At 43.2% G+C, this 25086-nt stretch overlaps 2 protein-coding genes across 17 annotated transcripts in view; one reads left to right on the plus strand and one right to left on the minus strand.

Annotated features, from left to right (window-relative positions):
* The window catches only part of MAD1L1 (mitotic arrest deficient 1 like 1), a 529111-nt gene that overhangs the window by 358748 nt on the left and 145277 nt on the right, over positions 1-25086 (minus strand). The window lies entirely within an intron of this gene.
* LOC135974073 (uncharacterized) lies at positions 492-3035 on the plus strand. Its single transcript, XM_065560121.1, has 2 exons — positions 492-1471; positions 2466-3035. The coding sequence occupies exons 1-2, from the start codon at positions 895-897 to the stop codon at positions 2939-2941; spliced, it is 1053 nt and encodes a 350-aa protein (XP_065416193.1). The 5' UTR covers positions 492-894; the 3' UTR covers positions 2942-3035.

Genomic DNA, 25086 nt, shown 5'->3' on the forward strand with positions numbered 1-25086 from the left:
CTTCAGCGTCAGTGTAATAATGGATTTTAGACATCACCACAACTTTTAAATATTAACTAGTTAGAGAAGTTATTGCCATTAAACCTGATCTGCATTCAAGCATAGCTAATATTTGGTTAGTAATTGTGGCAACTATCCACGTGGTGTTCTTGCCAGCAGCCTAAGCTGGCACATAGGTTGTGTTCCTGTGACTGGGTAACAGCACTTATTTTGCAACATGAACAGAACTCCCAATCATGCCTGTGTAGCCGATTTCCCCTTCCTCTCAGCTCTCTGTGCAGCAAGGCATCTCAAACAGCATTGACCCACATGCTCTTGGAGCTGCTCTGTGCGCGTATCCTCTGGGCTCTCTATTCCTTGCTGAGGCACTGGATAGCTGTCTATATTCACCCATAATGCCCTAGTACAAGCAGTTAGGCATTATAGTAGATGTTGGCAACAAACCTGATTCATGAAAAAAAGTTGCACTATAAGACTAACTCAGCTTTATTTAACTCAGGCCTGGTCTACACTAGGCGTTTATGTCGAAGTTAGCGCCGTTAAATCGAATTAACCCTGCACCCGTCCACACTGCGATGCTATTTAGTTCGACATAGAGGTCTCTTTAATTCGACTTCTGTACTCCTCCCCGACGAGGGGAGTAGCGCTAAATTCGACATGGCCATGTCGAATTAGGCTAGGTGTGGATGGAAATCGACGCTAATAGCTCCGGGAGCTATCCCACAGTGCACCACTCTGTTGACGCTCTGGACAGCAGTGCGAGCTCGGATGCTCTGACCAGCCACACAGGAAAAGCCCCGGGAAAATTTGAATTTGAATTCCTTTTCCTGTCTGGCCAGTTTGAATCTCATTTCCTGTCTGGACATCGTGGCGAGCACAGCAGCACTGGCAACGATGCAGAGCTCTCCAGCAGTGATGGCCGTGCAGTCTGGGAATAGAAAGAGAGCCCCAGCATGGACTGATCGTGAAGTCTTGGATCTCATCGCTGTGTGGGGCGATGAGTCCGTGCTTTCCGAGCTGCGATCCAAAAGAAGGAATGCAAAGATCTACGAGAAGATCTCTAAAGACATGGCAGAGAGAGGATACAGCCGGGATGCAACGCAGTGCCGCGTGAAAATCAAGGAGCTGAGACAAGGCTACCAGAAGACCAAAGAGGCAAACGGACGCTCCGGATCCCATCCCCAGACATCCCGTTTCTACGAGGCACTGCATTCCATCCTCGGTGCTGCCGCCACCACTACCCCACCAGTGACCGTGGACTCTGAGGATGGGATACTGTCCACGGCCGGTTCCTCAGACATGTTAGGGGACGGGGAAGATGAGGAAGGAGATGAGGAGGGCGAGGCAGTTGGCAGCTCTCACAACGCTGATTTCCCCGACAGCCAGGATCTCTTCATCACCCTTACAGAGATCCCCTACGAAGCGTCCCCAGCCATTACCCCGGACACAGAATCTGGTGAAGGATCAGCCAGTAAGTGTTGTAAACATCTAAACATTTATTTTTAACAAAACAGGAATATTAACAATTAAAAGAATGGGTTGTTCATGATTAGTGTGCCCTAGGCGCTTAACGGTTTAGTAAGGGGCAGTGCAAGTTTTGAAAAGAAATCTAGCAATGTCCGGTTTTCAGTGATTGTCCTGCACAAGCCGCTCTACTGTGTATTCCCTGCTACTGCAGCTACAGTAAAATGCGGTCTATATGTGCGGGGATAGAGCAGTAATCCTCCTGGGACATCTCGATGAAGCTCTCCTGGAGGTAACTTGAAAGCCGTTGCATGAGGTTCTTGGGGAGAGCGGCCTTATTGGGTCCTCCGAAGTACGACACGTTGCCGCGCCACGAGATTATCAGGTACTCGGGGATCATTGCTCTGCACAGCAGGGCGGCATACGGCCCTGGTCTTTGGAGGCTTTCCCGGAGCATTCTCTCTTTGTCGCTCTCGGAGATCCTCATCAGGGTGATGTCGGCCATGGTGACCTGCTTTTAATTAGGTAGGGGAATGTTAGTGTTGGGACTGCTTTCCCGTTCCTTTACAGAACTGTCACCGCTGGTTTGCAGCCACGCGGTGGAGGCGGGAGAGGGGCAGCCGAAAGGGATCATTCCCGGGGACAGCCGCGAGGGGGTGGGACAGGGGCAGAGTTCCCGCTTGCCGGATTGCTGGCAGCAGGGACTGACATTGATTTAAATGTGAAATGAGGCCAGTGGTAATATAAAAGTTTTAAACTGCCACAAGTGTACGGCTTACCATGTCTGCCTGCAACAGAAATTCCGTTGTGCTGCCTCGCTTCTCAAATGTGCTGTTCAAGACCCCAGGCACAGAATGCGAAGGCCGAGAATTCGACCTTGTGCTGAGTGCGCATGTGAAAGGTGCTGTGCATGGTCTTGTTCACAGAGAAAGACTATGTTCTTTGTTCACAACTACATTTATCTTTCAGAGGAATTCACTCCCTTTTTCCCATTTCCACAGCCCCGTCTGCGACTGTCTCACAACCTAGCCTGGAATCACACTCCCAGAGGCTAGCGCGGATTAGGCGTAGGAAGAAGAGGACACGGGAGGACATGTTCTCTGAGCTTATGGCCTCTTCCCAAGCCCAGGCAGCACAGCAGACCCAGTGGCGGGAGAACTTGACCCGAATGCACCAAGCCAACATGGATCGGGAGGAGAGGTGGCGGCAGGAAGACCAGCAGGCGACTCAAACGCTGCTTGGACTACTGAGGGAGCAAACGGACACGCTCCGGCGCCTTGTGGATGTTCTGCAGGAACGGAGGCAGGAGGACAGAGCCCCGCTGCAGTCCATCTCTAACCGCCCTCCCCCGCCACCAAGTCCCATACCCACCTCACCCAAAGTGCAAAGAAGGAGAGGCGGCAGAGTCCCTGCTAACTCTCACTCCACCCCTGCAGAGAGCTCTAGTAGCAGAAGGCTCTCATTTCCCAAAATTTGAAAAGTTCTTTCCTTCCCGCCTGACACAAGCCCACGTCCAAGTTTCACCTCCCAATGCCATGTGTAGTTGATAATAAAAAATTCGTTTCTGTTAACTACTGTTTCAATCATGTTCTTTTGGAGGAGGAGGGGAAAGGGGGTTGGAAATTGGACAGGACAGTCTCCTTTGGCAGGGTACATAGTCGGGGGCAGGCACAGCAGCAGGGCACATACACAGTGCAGTGATGCAGTGACTAGTTGCCCCGGTTAGTCTGGGAGGTTGTTTTGATGTAATGTTGGGGGGGGTGGGTTGCTCTGTGACTTTGTGGCGGGGGAGGGCAGTTACAGATCTTAAGCGCCGGTCCTTAGACAGGATCACAGAGCCACACAGCATGGGATCTGTAACCGTCCTCCCCCTGCCACAAAGTCAAATAGACCTCCCATACACACAGTCCCGATCAGGAGGGGTGACAGGCTCCGTTGAAACAAGCATCCCACCGCAGCGGAGCCTGTCAATCCTTGAGTTTAGAAGCTGCATTCGCATCACAACACTAGACCCGCCCCGCACCACAGTCTGCGTCCCAGTTTTAAAAAATTCCCGCTAAAACAGTATTAAAGAAAACGGTGTGCTTTAACAAAGTAGAACTATTTTTATTTCGACACGTGTGTTGGAGGGGGGGTGAAGGGGGTATGTAACTGGATAGGATAGTCAACATTACCTGGGTAAAGAAACGGGGGCAGGTTTAGCTTCTCAGTACACAAACTATAAAATCACAGGTTACCCTGCTCACTCAGGAACTTTGCTTTCAAAGCCTCCCGGATGCACAGCGCTTCCCGCTGGTCTCTTCTAATCGCCCGGCTGTCTGGCTGTGAGTAATCACCAGCCAGGCTATTTTCCTCAACCTCCCACCCCGCCATAAAGGTCTCCCCCTTGCTCTCACAGAGATTGTGGAGCACACAGCAAGCTGCTATAACAATGGGGATATTGGTTTCGCTGAGATCACAGCGAGTCAGTAAGCTTCTCCATCTCCCCTTGAGACGGCCAAAAGCACACTCCACCACCATTCTGCACTTGCTCAGCCGGTAGTTGAAGAGTTCTTTTTCAGTGTCCAGGGCGCCAGTTTAGGGCTTCATGAGCCAGGGCATTAGCGGGTAGGCTGGGTCCCCGAGGATGACTATAGGCATCTCCACATCCCCAACAGTTATTTTGTGGTCCGGGAAGTAAATACCTTGTTGCAGCCGTCTAAACAGACCAGAGTTCCTGAAAACACGAGCGTCATGAACCTTGCCCGGCCATCCCACGTAGATGTTGGTAAAACGTCCCCTGTGGTCCACCAGTGCTTGCAGCACCATGGAAAAGTATCCCTTTCGGTTAATGTACTGGGTGGCCTGGTGGTCCGGTGCCAGGATAGGGATGTGAGTTCCATCTATGGCCCCACCGCAGTTTGGGAATCCCATCGCTGCGAAGCCATCTATGATCGCCTCCACGTTTCCCAGGGTCACTACCTTTGGCAGCAGTACATCAACGATTGCCTTCGCTACTTGCATCACAACAACCCCCACGGTAGATTTGCCCACCCCAAACTGGTTCGCGACTGACCGGTAGCTGTCTGGCGTTGCAAGCTTCCACAGGGCTATGGCCACTCGCTTCTGTACACTCAGTGCAGCTCGCAACCGGGTGTCACTGCGCTTCAGGGCAGGGGACAGCAACTCACAAAGTTCCAGGAAAGTTCCCTTCCGCATGCGAAAGTTTCGCAGCCACTGGGATTCATCCCAGACCTGCAGCACTATGCGGTCCCACCACTCAGTGCTTGTCTCCCGTGCCCAGAATCGCCGTTCCACGGCATCAACATGACCCATTGCCACTGTGATGTCCTCGGCGCTGGGTCGCCTGCTTTCTGACAGGTCTGTGCTACTCTCAGACTTCAGGACATCACCGCGGTGCCGTAGCCTCCTTGCCTGACTTTTCTGCATCTGCCTCAGGGAAACCTTTATGATAAGCTGCGAGACGTTGAGAGCGGCCACAACTGCAGCGATGGTCGCAGCGGGCTCCATGCTCGGAGTACAGTGGCGTCCGCGCTGTCAATGACTGGAAAAGCGCGCGAACTGTTTTCCCGCCGGCGCTTTCAGGGAGGGAGGGCGGGAGTGATGGACGGATGACGACAGTTTCCCAAAAGCACCCTCGACTCATTTTGTTACCCAGAAGGCATTGCCGGCTACACCCAGAATTCCAATGGGCAGAGGGGACTGCGGGAACTGTGGGATAGCTGACCACAGTGCACCGCTTCGAATGTCGACGCTATCACCGTTAGTGTGGACGCACAAAGTCGAATTACTGTCCTTAGTGTGGACACACACGTTTGACTTTGCAATATCGATTACAAAAATTCGATGCAAGTAAAATCGAACTACTCTCGTAGTGTAGACAAGGCCTCAGGCAGAAGAGAGTTTCACAACCAGAGTACAAAAATAGTTGTATTTTCAGTGTGAACAAGCCCTGAAAGTGAAAATTACTGTGTACCAAACACAAAACTTCAAGCAGACTAAAAGCACCAATATCAGGTGCTCTTTATCATTATAAATCAAAAGAAAATAAATGAAATATCCTTCAACAAATAAAATATCACCATTACTCAGGCACTGTTTAGATATGTCAGAAAAATGGCACTCCTACATCCTGATTGCCAGAACAATTTATGCTCTTTGGGAATTTTACTGAGAAATTGCCATAAATCCCCAATCAGTGATTTCCTGACCTCTGATCCTTCCCTCTAACAACAAATATGCATTTTAAAACTCTAGATTAATTAAAAGGCTATTTAAAGTTCCAGTTTAATTTGGAACCATTCACAGACCAATTTGATAATCCAGCAGTGTGAAACAGATTCTTCACTTGTGTATTCAGGTGGGAAGTTCATTAAGAGGGCTTTAAATCTGCATTTGAAAATGAATAATTTAATTACCAGAGTCCCACTATTACCCTGGCTCTATTTTAATTAATTAGTTACACAAAAAGAAATCGGTGCTCAACAGCATCGTCTAAGTTGATGGGACATAGATGGTGTCTGCCTCTCACTAACAGGCTGATTCCCTCTCCCATCATAAGCTCCGTGCAAATGCCCCAAATTCATTGGGATTTTAATAGAAATATCAGCATTTTTTCCTGTCAGCAATCAAGGATTCCAGATGGTAAATAGAGAATCTAATTTTTGTTGTGTTCATTTTTTGGATAAATCCACCATTACAGGATAGCCTTCTGCAAATGTGCAGAAATCAATCTCTATCAAAAAGATATTCCTCAGCTGTCAACATTAGAAAGCCCGATTCCAGTCCTCTAATACTATGAAACATGATCAAGAATCCTGTGGGAAAACAGAGTACCCAGAAAGTAGAGAACACATCAGGCTATTAACATATGATGAGTACCACATTAATAAAACTATTGTAACCCTTTGGAGACTAGAGAAACACTCAAACATTTATTGTCAATCTGGAAAGTTCTACTGTTAAATACCAATTTCACAAAAAATAAAATAATAAGAATAGGAATAAAATCCTCCCATGCACATTTCAAATTACGTATGATCCAGGGTGAATAACGATGCAAGATCCACCCATTGTCTGACATGATATAGAAATCCTCTCCTCCCTGCTAAATTTACTGGTTAGGTTTAATCTACTGTTCCAGACCTGAGCCCAATGAAGGGTTTGTTTGTTTGTTTGTTTGTTTGTTTTAATTAAACTGTATGTATATCCCTCAAAGTTTTGACCTGCTTTTATAAATCCTAAATGCACTGACTGATATTTTCTCACTTGATGCTCAGAATGAAAATAGATTCCTGCCTAGTTTCCTTGTTAGCATTAATAAAAAGTTTTTACAGGGAGAGCACACACATCTATAGCCCCGTGTGCTTTTACTCAGTTGCAGTATGGGAGACAAATGAGTAAGCATAGGAAGAATACAGCAAAGTAAATGGCCACATGAGCAGATTGTCCATTTCTTCTGCATTCAGTGCTGTTAAGAGGGAAACTGAGGTAGGTCATTTAGGCTTTCGGTCTCAGGTCAATTGTGCTGGTCAGTTAAAATTTACGTGTGGGAAGCTGATTGTCCAAGGGAAAGTAATGCAATTTCATTCCTCTGGACTGAGTTTTAGTATTCATAGGCTACCACACAATAGGAAAACCAATATTTAAAGTCCTCAGAAGTCTTCCAACACACCACAATCTGGACTTGCCTAAGTAAAGATTGAGTCATTAAGAACAGACTGGTAATTCTACCAAGTAGTACAGCGATCATAACAGGAACAGATGTCTTCTATAAACTAGGTGGACAATATCAAACTTACAAATAGGATTCAAAGCCAGGTTTACGGCAACAAACTCCATAACGTCACTACATTCTTCTATGCTGATGACATTTCTGGCTCTTTAATGCCACTCACTCACTCAAACCAAACTAATTTAAAAAAATCAAAATTCCCAAAGTTCAGTTAAACGCTGAGCATGCTGCCACTTTCCAAAACCTTTGCAAGTTCAAAGTAAATCTTCTTGGCCTTCACATGGAAAATTTGTTTGTGTTTATCAGTCCCTATGCTCCTTGCCCCATCCACTGAATGAACTACCACAAAAGCTTATGCTCAAATTAATTTGTTAGTCTCTAAGGTGTCACAAGTACTCCTCGTTCTTTTTGCTCAACTGTTGAGAAGCTCTCCTCATACTTCGCTCTTCCTTTCTACTGTTAAATATGATCTTAATGATAAAACTTCCCCTTCAAGACCATACTTAGCCTTTCAAAGAACAGCAAAGGCAGACAATGAATATAGCAGCTAAGATACATTTTAATAACCTCCTTAAAAATTACAAAAGCAGCTGTCAGCTCTCCTTCAGTGAACCATAAAACTATCGTTGTTTCTATCACTGAATCTTTTCAGTAACCAACTTAACACCCAACGAATACTGCGAAAACCACCACAGAGGGCAAACAAGAAGCTAGAAATATTGTTCTATACAGCCAATCAGGGAGAAAATCACAGGCCAACCACAGTGCATCGATGTCAAAAAAAGGGAACACAGTGTGAGTCATGCAGCAGCTCAGAAGAACATGGTACAGAGACACATTGACAGGGACAGCAGATAGGAAGGAAAGTGACAAACAACAGTGCACTGACCACATTACATACTATGGATGCTAAAAGTACCGTAAAAAAACAGAGGGAATGAAGATGTCAGGGACATAGAAAAAGGAAAATGTAGGAGACAAAGGCACTGCAAGAACTACAGAAGCAAAGGTAAACAGGTCACATGCCACACACGAACAAAGAGATAAAAGAAAAGCCAGGTGTGCTGCAGCAATACATTTGCTAGAGGGAAGTTATTCCCCAAATCAGGATCCAGGCTATATACATCCTTCACAAAGTGTCTGTCCATCTATAAATGGCAAGAGAAAACAAAGGGACCTAAATTAAATGAGAGATTGGTAAATAAGAAGATTTAAGTAAGCTGAAATGTCCCATTCCCTTTCCTGTTTCTCCCCCATTTTATAAATCAACACTAGAGAATGAGAGGCCAAATTGTAGCCCATCAAGATTTCATGTTGCCGACTTGACAACAGAATATTTTTGCCTGTAGCCCACCTGCATGGATCCTATCACATCTGGTCCTCTCCAATGAGCCAATGATTTTGTGTTGAAACAGCTCAGTCTCCAAGTCCAGAGACAACAATCCTGTATCTTTTGCATGTGGCGTTGTCTCTGGTTAAACTATCAGGATATGAATGACCAATACACAGGACAATAGGGGTGTGTAAGAGCAACAAAATGTCTATCAGGTAAGAGAAAGACAAAGAAAATTAGAAGGAAGGATAGCGAAAAAAAGGGCATAAGGGAAAAACCATGAGGTTGAGATCAGTGAAACAGAAAATCTTTCCCATGACAAAAAAAAATTCTGTGGTCAGACATTAAATGCTGCCTTTTTTTTTGTTTTTAAATGGGACAATGCCAGTGTCAGGATACTGCAGAAGCAACAAGGTTGCCTAAATCAACATATCTTAAGGCAGGCCAACTAGAAAACGAACATTTGAAAGGAGACCTTATTTGATATAAAACCATTCCAGATTGCATATTTCCTTCATAACTGGAGGTGGGGATCCAAATTCAGCTTCTTCTATTGGCACTATTCTGTTTCCCCTCTTCTCCTCACACCTGTCAATCATCTGTAATGGTGGTGCCCATCACTGTTCTCCACCTGGAAGTTACCATCACACTGCACACCAATGGAAGGTGGTGAGGCCCATAACTCTACCCCATCTACCACTCAGATAGCTTACCTTTGTAAGGGACAGTAACAATAACAAATATTGTTAATAGCTTCAGCATACTATCTTAAACTAAAATCACTGTGTAGGTCAACGTATGCCAGAAGGTTTGGACACACCAGCTTTAGAGCTATAGAAAATACCAAATGCACTGTATAATAAATACATTATGTAGAACCTGCAAAGGAGTCAGGAGGAAAGGAACACCCCACCTGCCTACTCTATACTAACTTTACTTTCCTAAACAAGCACTGGTCTAGTCATCACCTATCATTCTGCCTCTGCCTTTCATAAACCCCAAATTACCTGAAAGGAAACAGTTCACATCACTCCATTGTCCTACACACAAGGAAGTCTTGAGTCACACACACTAGTATTAGAAATAAAGGAACCTTGTAAGGACAACTCTTTTACTGACATGGACAGATGCAGTGAATAAAGAGCAGGCCGGCATTCAGAACTTTACTGTTGTACAGAAAGTATATTTCATCTTTGACATTTCAGCACCCTGTGACGAGTTGCCCCCCTTCAAGATGCCACCTGATGTGCTGAGATACCATGGAGCCCACCTGTTCTGTTAGCATGTTTAACCTGTCTTGCTGAGCCATGCTCCTAAACCTCCTCTAGCACACACACAACCTGGGTCACATCCTGCTGCAGAAAGACACAGACACAGATCAGCTCTGGGAAAAATCAGCTTAAGGGACTTGCCCCAGCACAGCTTTAAAAGTAGCCATTCTTCAACAAAAAAACTTCAAAAACAGACTTCAAAGAGAAACTACAGAGCTACAATTCATTTGCAAACTTGACACCATCAATTTGGGCTTGAATAGGGACTGGGAGTGGCTGGCTCACTACAAAAGCAATTTTCCCTTTCTTGGTATTGACACCTCCTCATGAATTATTGGGAGTGGACCACATCCACCCTGACTGAGTCGGCCTTGTCAACATTGGTTCTCCACTTGTAAGGTAACTCCCTTCTCTTCATGTGCCAATATATATTTATGCCTGAATCTGTAATTTTCACTCCACGCATCTGAAGAAGTGGGTTTTTTACCCGCAAAAGCTTATGCCCAAATAAATCTGTTAGTCTTTAAGGTGCCACCAGACTCCTCATTGTTTTTTTAAGGGCTTTTGCTATACCAGAAAAGTGTGGTCAAATGGCCTGATCACATGACTGGGAAACAGGAACACCTGTGTCCTACCTCTGCACTGCTAGCCATGCCACACAGGGAACCTGAACCTGAGACCCAATTTTAGAATGGGGATAATACCTCTGAGTGGGAGTTGTGAGGGTTAATCAGTCCATGCTTGTGAAATTCTTTAAAAATAAGCAGCCCTAGATAATTGTCAAGCTTTGCTATTATTAGTAGTAAACATCGTCTGGACTAAGGAGCACACTGACCAACATTTTCAAGAGAATTGTGATGGTGGGTGGGCCAAATTTTCAGTGTGTAGTGTAGCTATCTGGTCCATGGGGCTGCAGCACTCTGGCAGGGGCGGCTCTAGCTTTTTTGCCGCCCTGCTGCGGGAGGTCCGCCGGTAACACGGATTCAGAGTACCCACTGCCAAATTGCCGCCGAATCCGCGGGACTGGCGGACCCTCCCACAGGCATGCCGCCGAAGGCTGCCTGACTGCCGCCCTCGCAGGGACCGGCAAGGCGCCCCCTGCGGCTTGCCACCCCAGGCACGCGCTTGGAGCACTGGTGCCTGGAGCCACCGCTGCACTCTGGTTTCATCCAGCAAAAAGGTCATCAGGCCATTGTCTGGGTGGCCCCTCCACTCTGACTTCACAGCGTATTCTGATACACATGTATGGCTGATGCATAGGATTCTGGGTAATGTAGCAAATTTTTGAATTTGATATAAATGGATGCTTGTAGTTATGTGTATGTGGGAAATAACATTATTAAATCAGGAGTTAAGAGGTTTTTGGTTGTAAAGAAGAATCTCCCTGATTTACAGGAGACTTGGTCAATAAGCTAAGTGTTATCTGACACACAACTCAGCAGAGGAGTTGAGTGACTTGTTCAAGGTGACACAGTGAGCCAGATACAGAACCCAGCTCCCTTGGTTCCTAGTCCTGTGCTTTAGACAATGGGTCACACTGAACTGGGTCCCTTTGGATATCCAAACCTTTGGGCCCTGCGTACTTACTCCCATGGGTAACAGCGATTGGAGAGAAAAGTTGGCCAACTTCTCCCCACCTCTTCCCAACAGCTGTGTGCCAATAAGGAAATACAAGGAGTCTTCAGAGAGTTTGCCATGTTTAGAAGTGAGAACCGCCTGTATCTTCTCTTTCAGTTATCACTCCAGCCATCAGGGACTAAGCATTCTGTGGAGGCCTTGGGAGCCTGGGCATGTGAAAGCAAAATTCCTGAGAAAGGAAAGTGAACCGAAAAACACTTCAAGCAAACAAACAAAAGGAAGTTCAAGAGAAACCCTATTGTAACACAAGCAGCCTTTCTGCAGCTGGCTTTATTTGCACCATCTAATTCTGATTCTAAATGCTTCAGAGTGTCACTACAGTTTTTCTTTTGAAAACAAAAAATCAAAACAACTAAAACCAAGAGAATGAAAGAAATCAAAGACTGAAATAATTACTAATCAAAGGAGAAGCCCATTTATGGGATGGCGAAGCCACCGGCCAGCTCTACCCAGTAATTTTTCTCCATGTCACCTCTGATGAGTTTTATATTTCTAACATTTCATCAATTTGCATCACCAAATTCAATTTGCATTCACAGATAAACAGAGAGAGAACGGTAAATACTCTCATCTGACCTTGAAGTGTGAGAGAGAAAATTGCCCTCGCAATTTCAATTCAATCCCAAACATAATGAATAATGCAATTTGCCCCATCAGTTACCAACCAGTAATCACACACTTGTGTGCTGGAGGAACACACTTTCATGCCAGGTAGGAGACGAAGAGAGCCAGTGCCTGACACTTTTTGTCCTGAGCTCTCACCAGCCTTGTTGCACTTCTGTGCCAGTACTGTTCCAGCCAACTGTCTGTTCACAGGGGGATAATGCCCCGAGAGAAGCACCATTGCACAGTTCTGCCTGGAGGATCTCAGCTGACTGCATTGTTGAAGTGAAGACTGAGAAGTGTCCCACAAAGAGACTATTTTCTCACCCCTTTCACAATTCTCTGTTAACAGCACTGAAGGGAGGGGATAAAATGGGGACCAGCCACGGCCACCTTTTTGGACCCAAAACTATGCAGGGGGCTTCCCCTATTCTAGAGGCACTAAGATGCAAGCAGTGCTTTCTCCCACAGGGAAAAACTGCAGAGAGGAGCAAGCCAGAGACTTGAGCTAATAGGAGCAAAAGCAGAAACCTCTAGACAATCAGAGAACTTTCTACAATTTTGGCAGACTCTTTTTTACCCTGTGATAACTCTTCATTCCACCCTCTCCCTATCTCCTCACCTCAGTTTCACCCCATACCTGCCCCTCTCGCTTCTCTTCTCCCCTGCCCCCCTCACACCTCCTTCCCTTTCCACTTAACAGATCCCCTTCCTAACTACACCCACCACACACCCCAAAAAATGTGGAACTAACATGACATTTGCTGCCATCACTTTGTTCACTCTGCTTGTGTGTTCTAGCTCTGCCCACACCCTGTAGATCTTGTCTATCTATAATGTAAGCTCTTTGGGGCAGAGATTGTCTACTACTTTACAATGCATGGCACAATGGGACCTCACTCTTGGGTGGCCATTAGGCACTACTGTAATAAATATGATTATAATAATATTAGCTGGGAATTTCCCTGTACTGCTCCAAATCTGATGAACACTCTCCTTTTCTTCCAGCTGTCAGACCCAGAACTCAAGTCCACAGTGTCCATGTAAAGAGGAGGGCACAGGGCTCAAAGATCAAGAACAACTGAAAATGTTCTAAGATTCTGTTATAGAATCAAAGTAATACCTACAGTGAGAGGAGGAACATCATTCTGGAAAGGGCAGTCTGAGAGTTGAGGAGGCTGCAGGGTATAAAGGGGGAGGGGACTGACAGAGAGAGGAGTGAAGAAGGAAAATCTGCCTGGAGGTTGGGAATGAAAGGAGGAGGGAAATGGGAAAACAGAATTGACTTGTCAGTAAACGAATCTGTTGAAATTCTACACTCTTGACAATAGGATAATAGCTTATTTCAATAAAATAAAGAGAGGGTCAGAAAGTGTTTGGATGATAAAAACAAAACCTTAAACCCTCCATTGCAATCTAATGACAAGGAGCCCTTACAGACTCGTGACTCATTACTGCTTAATGAAGGCTCCACACAACTGTCTGTGATGACCTTTTCCAATCAGACTTCATTTCCAATGCGTATTATAGTATTCCAGCATGAAATGAGCATCATACACTGCTGTTCACTCACATTTTTTAGCTGAATGCTTTTCTTAGGCTACTGAATGCATTTATAGAAACAGAATTTTCTGAAAGAATACTTGAAAAATTATTCTTTGACAACTGGGACTTCAATCATAATTCTGAGTAAAATGCAAGGCTGTTGCCCAGGAACTAAACACTGGCCTTTTGTCTCTAAAAGTCTGACTCAAGATGCAATAAGTATGAAGATCACAACTAGAGTGATGAGCTGTCCCAGTTTTATAGGGACAGTCCCAATATTCGGGGCTTTGTCTTATATACATGCCTATTATCCTCCACCCCCGTCCCGATTTTTCACATCTGGTCACCCTAATCACAACCGAGTTCCTAATAGATACTTGTCCACAACAGATAACCAGCGCACAATTAGGCACCACTGACAGTATCTGTCCAGAAAAGATGGTTAGGATCAAAGTGCAGAGATGACTGGGAAAGCATCTGGTTAACTACTAGAAATGCTTACATATAGTCAGTGTTTTCTATCCTTCACTTTCATAGCATCAAATTAATTTCACTACATATTTCCCTCATCCCTTCATCCTCCCGAGAAAATCAAAAAGGGCTTTCACTTGTTTGGACAGCAGTGACTGAAGCCACTTTCTGAACTTTATAGCAAAGCAGTCCAGAGTGACAGTAACGGCACTAAATATAGCAGCACAGGAGGATGTTGTGCTATTTAAAAGTAATGAATGAAGAATATTAAAAAAAAAATTAAAAACAACCAATCAAACAAATGCCTGCTAAAAGTCTGCTTTGTCAACCACTGGGCAACTCTGGATTTCACAACTTATACCTCCCAGAAAAGTCACTCCAGAACTCTTTGGGACCTCCGTTAAATTTAATATTGCCTTGCACCAGCATTTGCACCTGTGCAAAGTGAATGTAACATTACCAGGTCGGAATGGTAGAATTTTATGCCCAGGGTTAAAGTAAAGGAGGTAGAGTGGATAGTTCCCCCACCTCCTTGGCTGGTGCAGCAAGAGCTACCTAGCTTGTTGCAATCTATTTTAACCACTTTTCACATCCACTTTACACAGCTACAAAGGTGGATGAAAATCAGGCTTTAAGTGTCTGGTATCAGCCATCCAGTTAAAGAGAGCTGGAATCTGTCCAAAGGAGAACAATCTGAATGAGTATCAAACTGATTACCTGTAGTTGAGTCTGTTTGAAATGACTCGCACTTCTACAAGCCCACTTTTCACAGATCCTGGCTACACAGTGCAGCTACAATCCCTCACTCTGCTTGCCAGTTATGCCCCAGATAGCTAAGCATAGACAAACCCTTTCTCAAAGCCACCACATGTTGAAGTGGCAATTCTTTCTAGTATGGAATGATAGGATCCAATGTTATAGGATGCTAAAGAACAGTTAATGGAATCCTACCCGCCCCTACTCCCCAAGACGCTCCAAATGCATAGCATGCCTTATATGGCCCAGAAAATAGAAGCCCAAGGTCACTTGTGTTACTTGGGTCTTTCACAGGGTTGACACTTCTTGCAAGTTACCTGCAGGGCACAAAGCCCTACCCACTGCCACTTCATCCCACCCAACTGACCTAAAGAGCCTTTTAAACCAACACCAGGCTACAGGAATAAACTACCGTGTATAGAAGAATGAACTGTCAGAGCAACTAAATTCAGAGCTCAGTTACATCAATTCTACTGCATCCATATTTCTAAATGACTAATAAAACAACATTATATACCATGATGCCTCCCAGCAATGAATATTTCAGACAGAAATCAGTCAGGAGGAGGAGTAAACGGCCCTTACATTGAGATTTTATGTTTCAAGATCTCTACTGGATGAGCAGAAAGGTCAGGCTCTTTATTTTTCTGTGACGCTGCGATAAGAAGGTGAACTTCGGAGATGTAGCTGTGACGGGTTGGATCACAGAAACCCCCTTGGGAGCTGCCACCTGATGTGCCAAGACTACCTCTGCTCCTGTTTTCCCTGCCAGTTCAGGACTCCAGCACCCTGTCTTGCTGAGCCAGACTCTCCCATCTGCTCCAACACGGACCCAGGGTCTGAATCACTTGCCCCAAAGCTGCAAGTTTACCTGAAAACAGCTCACAGAAGTGTGCTTGTCCCTAGCACTCAAATGCCCAACTCCCAATGGGGTCTAAACCCAAATAAATCCATTTTACCCTACATAAAGCTTATGCAGGGCAAACCCAGAAATTGTTCGCCCTCTATAACACTGATAGAGAGATATGCACAGTTGTTTGCTCCCCCAGGTATTAATACATACTCTGAGTAAATTACTAAATAAAAAGTGATTTTATTAAATACAGAAAATAGGATTTAAGTGGTTCCAAGTAGTAACAGACAGACCAAAGTAAGTCACCAAGAAAAATAAAATAAAATGCGCAAATCTATGTCTAATCAAACTAAATACAGATAAGTTCCTCACCAGTTCCAGAATGCTCCCTTTTACAGGCTAATCTCCTTTTAGCCTGGGTCCAGCAATCACTCACAACCCCTGTAGTTACTATCCTTTGTTTCAGTTTCCTTCAAGTATCCTGGGGGGGTGGAAAGGCTCCTTCTTTAGCCAGCTGTTCCCCAAGTGTTTCCTGATCAGGTACTTAACCTGCCGAAATCCTTCCTAAAGAAGCTGACCAAATGCCTCACAAAGCTTACTTAGAAACCAAGCAAGCATACAGCCCATATTCTTGACCTCAAGTAGAAAATGATATACATGTACAACTAGGATGAATAGATACAGTAGACCATAACTTTACGGAGATATGTTACATGGCACAAGCAGCACAAAACATATTCCAGTTATGTCATACATACATTTATAAGCACCCTCTCCCCATAAATGGGGTACACTGTCACAGTAGCATCCAAAACATTGAAGGCAGATGAAAGTACAGGGCATCCTGGATGCAAATCTCTCCTAGAGTCAATTGCTGTGGTTTTATCTACTGCAGAAACATGTACGTATATTTATTAATACAAAAAAGCCCACCCGTTTGCAATCCGCTTAGCAACACACAACATTCCTGACAACCCACAAAAGCCAGGAAATTAAAATAGTACATACCCTCTACTGCTCCACCCATAAGCACACCTCTTACCATTACCAAGACGACCATACACCACAAACCACATACACCATACTGTTAATTCTCCCCTTGTGTCTGCATACATCCCTTTATCAGATTATTCTTACCCAACTCTTGTAGTTTTGAATGATGGGCATAACAATTGGTGGTTTGGGAAGCCGTTAGTTAAGTAACCGGGTACATGCAGAAGGTCGGGTAAAAGGGTGATAGAAGACTGGTGTCGGTAGGAGACAGAGCTAAGATTGCGGTGCCTGGTCTGTTGCATACAGTACTTAGGATAAGGGTAGTGGGTAGAGAAGTAGAAATTCTGTCCCCAAATCAATCATGCTAATCTGTGCCCAGCCCCCAATCAGGTTTGTGTGCACAGCACAAACATTCTGGTCTAATGGGATTGATGGACAAAAAGGACTCTGAATCCAATCTTTTTTTCATTATACCTGCCCCAGATTTACTCAGGATCCATTTCTCGCTATGAAATTTTGTGTAGATGGACAATGTTCTTTTTAAGACATTTCAGTCAACAAATGAACAAAGGAAAGAAAAGAAACCAAGGAAAAATCTCAGACAGAACCCAACAAACAACATTCTACTTGCCCAAGATAGCTGTTTCATTATCACAATACCTTGTCTCAGCCCACACAGTAAGGCTAAAAGTAGATTAGTGCCTGGCTTGGAAAACTTTAAGGCCCTTTACTTATATCTTTAAAAACAGTTCTCTATTTCATCTTTCTGGAGGTAAAGCAGAGAAGGAACATAATTCTGCTGCCAACCTTATTTTTGTAATAAAACCCTATTGCAAGGAAGAAGAGTTATTTTCCCTCACTCACATCCTGGAAGTGTGTGAAGGTGGGAATATCCAGGTCTCCACCTGTAAAGAAGAGTGTATGTGTGCCTTAAATGAGAGTGTTCATGTGCCAGTAGAGCACATACACAAGGGGGAAAATTTGTTACAAAATGCAATAAAAAACTACAACAGGAATCCACACTGCTCACTCTCTGGAGATATCCAACATCCCAATTAGCAGCTCTGATATTTCTGTACCCTACATCTCCCACAATCAATACAGACACTTTGGCAGCCTACAGTTGATTGTCTATGCTCAGCTCTCCCTTCGATTGCCACCTGTGTTCCATTATAATCTCCCCTGCTGCCTCCATTGTACCTGATTAATAAAGCCCATTCTCCCTGTTTATTTCCTTATTGATTTTGCTGTCCCCTGCGTAAGCAAGAGAAGTCAATGCAGTGAGGGGTAGCACTTGCTTGGAGACCTCACCATACAAATGCCTCCTGAAACCTCATTTTTCCCCCACCCTGCATAATAGGGCTCTGTGGTTGAAGGCACTTCTAGGTATTGGCATTGTCATAAAATGTTTCTTGTGTCCTACTTCACTGCAGCTGACAAACCTCCCCTCGCTGTCAGTGCGCTAATGAAAAAAGAAAACTTCTAAATAGCTTCTGATATTGCAAAGTGAAAAGGAGAAAGTAAGCTATTTGAGCAATGTTTCCATTTGATTCCCCACACCCCTAAAGAACCAAGAAGAAACAGGGAATGCTCCTGCACAATCACTGTATCAGCCAAGCGGCTCAGTTATTAATCTCCACCTCCTCCGTGTTCCCTGCCTTGGGGGCCTGGAAAGTTGACACTTGACTTGAAAAATGCCAGCCCTAAGTAGTTTATTTCCTTTTGAACTTTAAGAACTGACTGAGACAGGAGTGACCTTTAAAAAGGCAGGGTTAGTTCCTGTAGGAATTGATAAAAGTGTTCTCGGCTTACACAGTAGGGAGAGCTACTAAGCAAACCTCCTATACAAACACTCACTTCTCACCACAGGCAAGTAGAACATAATACTCCACCAACGTTCCATCAGTTATGGGACACTAGACTAGAGACCTGGTGACCCAATTTGCAAGGCTTGAGAAAAGAAGATGAATTGTGCAATGATATTCCTATAATCCAATTTAGAATGAGTAAACTCTAGACAGTAGTCATAACCTCAGAGAAGACTGACAATCACAAGTGGTAGATTAGGCCACAAGACATCAGAACCTAGAATCTGGAACCAAACCACCCACAACTAGAAAACAAAATAAAACCAGTGTAATTGTTACTTGTAGTGTAGGGCAGGGCACCAGGAGTTAGGACTCTGATTCTATTTTTGAATAGTTAACTGACTTAATGTGACCTCGGCCAAGTCACAATCTCTGTGACTCGGTTTGCCCATATGTAAAAAGGGAGTGATCGTATTTTATATGGTGCAAACATTCTGTAAAGCTCATTCATGTTCTTTGAAGAAAGACGCTATGGAAGTGCGAGACAAATAATAGATAATGCTTTTTGCCACACTAATAGCCAGAACACTCCCCTCTTCAAGCCCACCATATAGTTAACCCCATCAGATGCTCAACTAAAGGCAATTCAGGAGTTTTGTTGCAACAAGAATACAGGCTAAGAGTTCTGACAAAAGGAAATTCATGAGGAGCATATCTGGAGCTCAAATGGGTATGGGAATACACCTCTACCCCGATATAACGTGACCCGATATAACACGAATTCTGATAGAACGCGGTAAAGCAGCGCTCCGGGCAGGGCGGGGCTGCGCACTCCGGCGGATCAAAGCAAGATCGATATAACGCGGTTTCACCTATAATGCGGTAAGATTTTTTGGCTCCCAAGGACAGCGTTATATCGAGGTAGAGGTGTATATTGAAGAATGGCAAATAAGCTTGTTTTTCTGGCATGTTAATAGTACTTACAGCCTATATAGCATTTTGAATTTATAAAACTCTACACAGACATTAACTACGTACTCCTCACCACATTTCTGTAAGGCAGGTAGGCATCACCACCCTGTCAGTGTGGAATGTAGGCACAGAAGGATAAGGGAGTTGCCCAGGGTCACACAGCAAGTCATTGCAGAGCTGGGATTTAAATTCAGGAGTTTTTGGTTACTGATGATGTCAAATGTTCTAGATGATGATGCCTTCTAGAATTTAAGGATCTAGTAATCTCAGAAAACTCCAATGGACAGTATGAATTATTACTCTGCCATCAGTAGTAGCAGAAAAGAAACGCTTCCAAATTAGGATGAACCTACTTAAGGAGACATGACTTTTCCAAGGAGTTCCCAAGGCTGCTCTGGCCAACATGTGCTATTTCTTTTCTAAATATAAAGTTTATTTTAGACTCTCCAAGCAAACAGACAGACAGCCGTACAACATAGGTTGAAGTTATTGATAATAAAACCAACCATTTGTATAGTTTAGTCCAAAGCCTTGAGAAAAATTAGGAGAGGAGAAAGGGAAGTGGTAATTTGTTCTGGAGATGGGATCAGAGTCATAAAGGAAAACTGTAGTTTTCAGTCAGGTATATTATTTCAGAGGGAGAGATTTTCAAAGGTCGAACCTAACCCACATTGCAAGTCAATGGGAGTTTGGCATCAAACTGCTATTTGTGCTTTTGAAAAAGTCTTCCCCCAAGTATCAGAGCTGCACTAAGAGTATACATATAATACTTTTCAATCCACCATATTTTAGAAATAGCTGTCATTGTTTTATCATGTGTGGTACTGCCATTTTCTGACTGATACTTCAGACTGGGCTTTCTGCTGAATAGATTGCTGTGGGTCACAGAAAAAGGGGCTCACCACTGGAATGCATGAGAAAAGCTTACACTTTACAAGCTGTTGTACAATCAATTATTTTAAATGGTTGATTTAACAGTGTTTAGCCACCAACTTTTGTTGTGAGTCACAAAATTACAAGTTTGAAAAACATAAGCCCGATGCATAGTGAGTTTAGTAACCTCTGTATGCTGGTTTGAAAATGTAAAGCACTAGTTTTCATACTGTAATTGTATAAGTATTATAAACTACATTTCCCTGGTCTTAACCCACATATGACTAAACATTAGAGGGCAACAGGAAACTGCCATCTTATTATATGATGTGTTTCAAGATTTCTTCTTTCTAATTGGAGATGGAAATTAAGGTGATTAATAACAGTGCAGTTTTCCTTTAGCAAGCTCTCTCTCCATATCAATTCTCTCAAGCAAGAAGAAAAAAATCGGGGGGGGGGGGGGGGCACGCGGCGGGGATTCTATTTTACTTTATTCACAAGAATCTGGACTCACTGGAGAGAGAAAGGCAGAAAAAGTGCCGTGGGTGGGTGATTTGGGTAAAATGATGGTGTTTCTAAAAAAATAAAGTCTGCTGGGTTAAATAATTCTTACATGCAATTTCCTGAGTGCAGTTTTCAAAGAAGGAAACACTTATTCTACCCTTGTTGCTCTTCTTAAATGAGACAAGTTCGTTGTTGTTGGGAGTGGGGGTTTGGGGGGGGGGGGGGAAGGAGTGTTCCTTCAAGAGGAAGGTGCAGGAGGAATGTGGGAAGAAGTATTCAGCAACTCAGGCATCCTGCACTTCACATCCTCTCCAGTCACTTTGCAGAATGGCAGGAGGATTTGCAACTGCAATAGGTTAGAGTTACTGCAGATACTTCAGAAGGGTCTTAGAGACTCAAAACAGGGAGCTGGTATTCTCCTGGCCTTTTACATAATGACTGAGACAGAAAACAAGTTCTGCAAAGAACAAACAGCTCCAAGAGCTCCAGCTTAGGCACAATGAGCAATCACGCTCTGTCTCTTTCATTACTGACAGCCTACCGACAGGATTCAACAGTGCTTTGACTGGAGGGACTAGGGAATGCACGGATTTCCATCACTGGTGCATTTATACAGTTACTGCCACAGTTGCAAACTGTGATATCACTATCACTGGAGCTCAAACAACAAATCACCAAAGAAATCAGGCAGGCGAAGCAGGCTAGTTAAAAAGGAGAAAGCTTCTATCTATACAATTTCTTTGTTGAAAATACCTTTAAAGTATTGCCATCTGTCTGTGAGATTATCATTCTCAAAATCTGGATTCATACATTACAGACATATCTGCTACAGCAAATGTGCCAGACTGCATGTCTCTACTCCAAACCTTAAAATGTGTGTGTTAGAACAAATGGATGAATTAACAGTTTCATGAAACTGATGTAAGAATTAATAGTTTCAGGAAACCATGAAAATATCCATTTTTTAAAATAATTAAAACTCTTCTGAGTCTTGCGCAAATACATTAAACCAGCCATCTTATCAAATTCATCAACCCAGTGAAAAAAGAATTAGCCATTGTGTGAAAACAATGAAGGCAATTCCAAGCTGAACTATGGCTGGTTTCTAGCAAATATATATCTAATGATTTCAGGAGACAGTTACAAACTATGGGGAAATCCACTAATCTCTCACTGGAACACAGGTGAGGTTGTTCCCAGACTGAATTTTGGCTATGGCTAAACTTCATCTAAAAGGTACTAGGTGTAAATGCTGCTCCAAACAGAGAGCTCTGCAGCTGGGAAACTCTACATGAACTCTGTGATGAAAGCAGTCAAGGATTTGTGACATGCTTCTGTAAGTGTTCTGCATAAAAATGCTCCAGAATTTTGGCTATGGCTAAACTTCATCTAAAAGGTACTAGGTGTAAATGCTGCTCCAAACAGAGAGCTCTGCAGCTGGGAAACTCTACATGAGCTCTGTGATGAAAGCAGTCAAGGATTTGTGACATGCTTCTGTAAGTGTTCTGCATAAAAATGCTCCAGTGTTAAGGGTAACTCACAATGCAACTCGGAATGCCATCACTATTAGTCAAGTTAAAGGGTACGTCTACAATTACCGGAGGGTCCGGCGGCAGGCAATCGATGTTCTGGGATCGATTTATCGCGTCTGGTTTAGACGCGATAAATCGATCCCGGAAGTGCTCGCCGTCGACGCCGGTACTCCAGCTCGGCGAGAGGAGTACGCGGCATCGACGGGGGAGCCTCCCTGCCACGTCTGGACCCGCGGTAAATTCGGACTAAGGTACTACGTTATTAACGTAGCTGAATTTGCGTACCTTAGCCCGAAGTGGGGGGTTAGTGGGGACCAGACACAAGTGAGCTGACATACTGAAGTTATGTATATAGCTTTTCATAGCTCTGAAATCAGTTTTGTAAAAGCTACTGGCATTACCAGTTTGTCAACGCATACAACCAGTCAAAGTTCTTTCCCGTGGTAGGTTACTGCCATGGTTATCTATCAGACAAATCACAATCACAAACATTATATACTTTTCACATGTTCAATGTATTCTACAAATAGATGTTTCAGTGTAATGCAAATCTGCTTGACATAATGGTCAGATAAGTCCAACAACTTCACAGGAATGTAGTCAGTTTAATGAAATTGTTAAATATCTTCAATAAACAAAAGTTCCACACAGAATTATTTTGACCAGTTTAATAAAATAGCCCTAGTTCTACCAAATTCATAAATCTGATTAGAGGCTAATGATTTCATGGCTCCAATAAACAAAATTACTGATTGTATGTTTTTTAAAAGTGAGCGAATCATTTTAAAGAAATGCTACAAACTTTAAAATTATATGTTATAAACTTTACATATGTTGTTTATAAAACTTTGGATTACGTTACGTAAATTTTAAAAACCCAATCTACTTGTCTTTATTGGTGCTATATCTTTCACTTCCCTCAGCAATGAAAATCAATTAAGTCAGCTTCACTTTGGTTTATCATCTTTCACTTTCATCAATGCTCCAATATCTGTGTTTTTAATATGTATGGCGAAATTGTTTAAAAACAACTGCTTTCATTTTTTACAAATATGTGGAAACGTTTCTATTAGCTGTAGGTTATTGCAAGCTTATTTTTGCAAAGAATTTTATTTAGAGTCAAATTTAAAATGAACACTTTTCCTTTAATGTTTTCTGAACAGAACTGAAATTTCGTGAATCCAGTTCTTTTAAGGGGTTTCTAAAATAGTTAATTTCATCCATTGGGGTGATGTATATGTTATAAAAAAAGACACTACCTTGAAATAAGAGAATGCAGATTCCCATATGAATAATAATCCTTAACATTTACATAGCACCAAATGCCATACAATTAAAAAACTTCTGCTCACCTGAGGCAAGTCATTGTATTTATTTATTTTTTAAAACAGACAAGTAATGTGTCGTTAGCTTTTTCATTATCTTCAACAGGGTAAGGATATACAAGTAAATTTTGTGCCGGGTAAATTTTCATGGCATATTGCAACATTGAACTAATTTGGGCAACCTGAAGCTGAATATTGTCTATAGAATGCAAGAAATACTCACACCCAAGTTAACCACGTGATACAAATTAAAGACAGATAAATGGCCCTCAGCATTCTAGTGCAGTTGACACATCAAAAGCAATTAAAATAAAACTCTGTAATGGTATCCAGTACTTTTAACATCTAGAATCTCCATGCACACAAAGAAAGAAAGAAAACAAAGCCAGAGAAACAATAATACCCCATGGACCACTCTATACTACAAACCTATTGCCAGCTTCCTTGTAGGTGTAGGAAAAACCTTCACTGAGTCACCTGTCATCTAACAATTTCACCTTGTCATCTCCCATCTTACACCCCAAACTGCTACTGCTTGGCCCCTAGTAGTCAACAGTTCTTTTATCCAGAAAGACCAGTCAGTGCCAAATATAAGATCCAATATCTTCACCCAGTGCAGACACACTCAATGACATTTTCTTTCCCCCTTCCACAAATTGAAGATGGAAAGTGTAACTAAATCAGTGTCTTCAGCATCTTTGTTTAAAATAGGATGCTCTCATTTAGTCTACAACTTCTTATGCACATTTAAGAACTGTTATAGGCTAGTCCAAAATGTCCTCAGGTTCTACTTGGTTTAAAAATGCTTTTTTAATCCACCACTCAATCAAGAGAAGTGCCAACAATTTGGTTTGAAACAGCAAATACAATTATAAGCTCCCCATGAGGTGCTACAATAATCAGTTAAATAGCAAATACTACACTCAGCACTGTGCACATTCCTCCTGCCCTTGTAGATGCCACTGCAGAAGCAAGTAATGACAGTAGCCATGTTGGCTTTCACTCCATTAGAAGCATCAAGAAAGGCGTGTGTGTGTGTGAGAGAGAGAGAGACACACACACACACAGATATTCGTCATGTAGAAATTGAACAAATTAGTCTGGAAATATTTCATTTTCAAGCTTCTATAAGAGCACTGCAAGCAATAGTGTTAAATATAGTCAAACCTATTTTTATAAAACTAGTTAACAATGTATTTTAATTGGTATCTTAATCATTCAGCCAGTAAACAGCAGCCTGAAGAGAGAAAAGCAAACTAATCCATACAGCAGCATGACCAATCTGCACTTGCTTTCATGAGACTCCCTGCTGAATCTTGCAAACAGAGATCAGTTTCACATTATTTAATTGCTGTTATTCTCACCTGTTTCATAAGTGAATGGTGGTACAGAAACAGGGAAGCCAAGGCCT

The sequence above is a fragment of the Chrysemys picta genome, chromosome 10, assembly GCF_011386835.1.
Source record: "Chrysemys picta bellii isolate R12L10 chromosome 10, ASM1138683v2, whole genome shotgun sequence".
NCBI classification, from domain to species: Eukaryota; Metazoa; Chordata; order Testudines; family Emydidae; genus Chrysemys; species Chrysemys picta.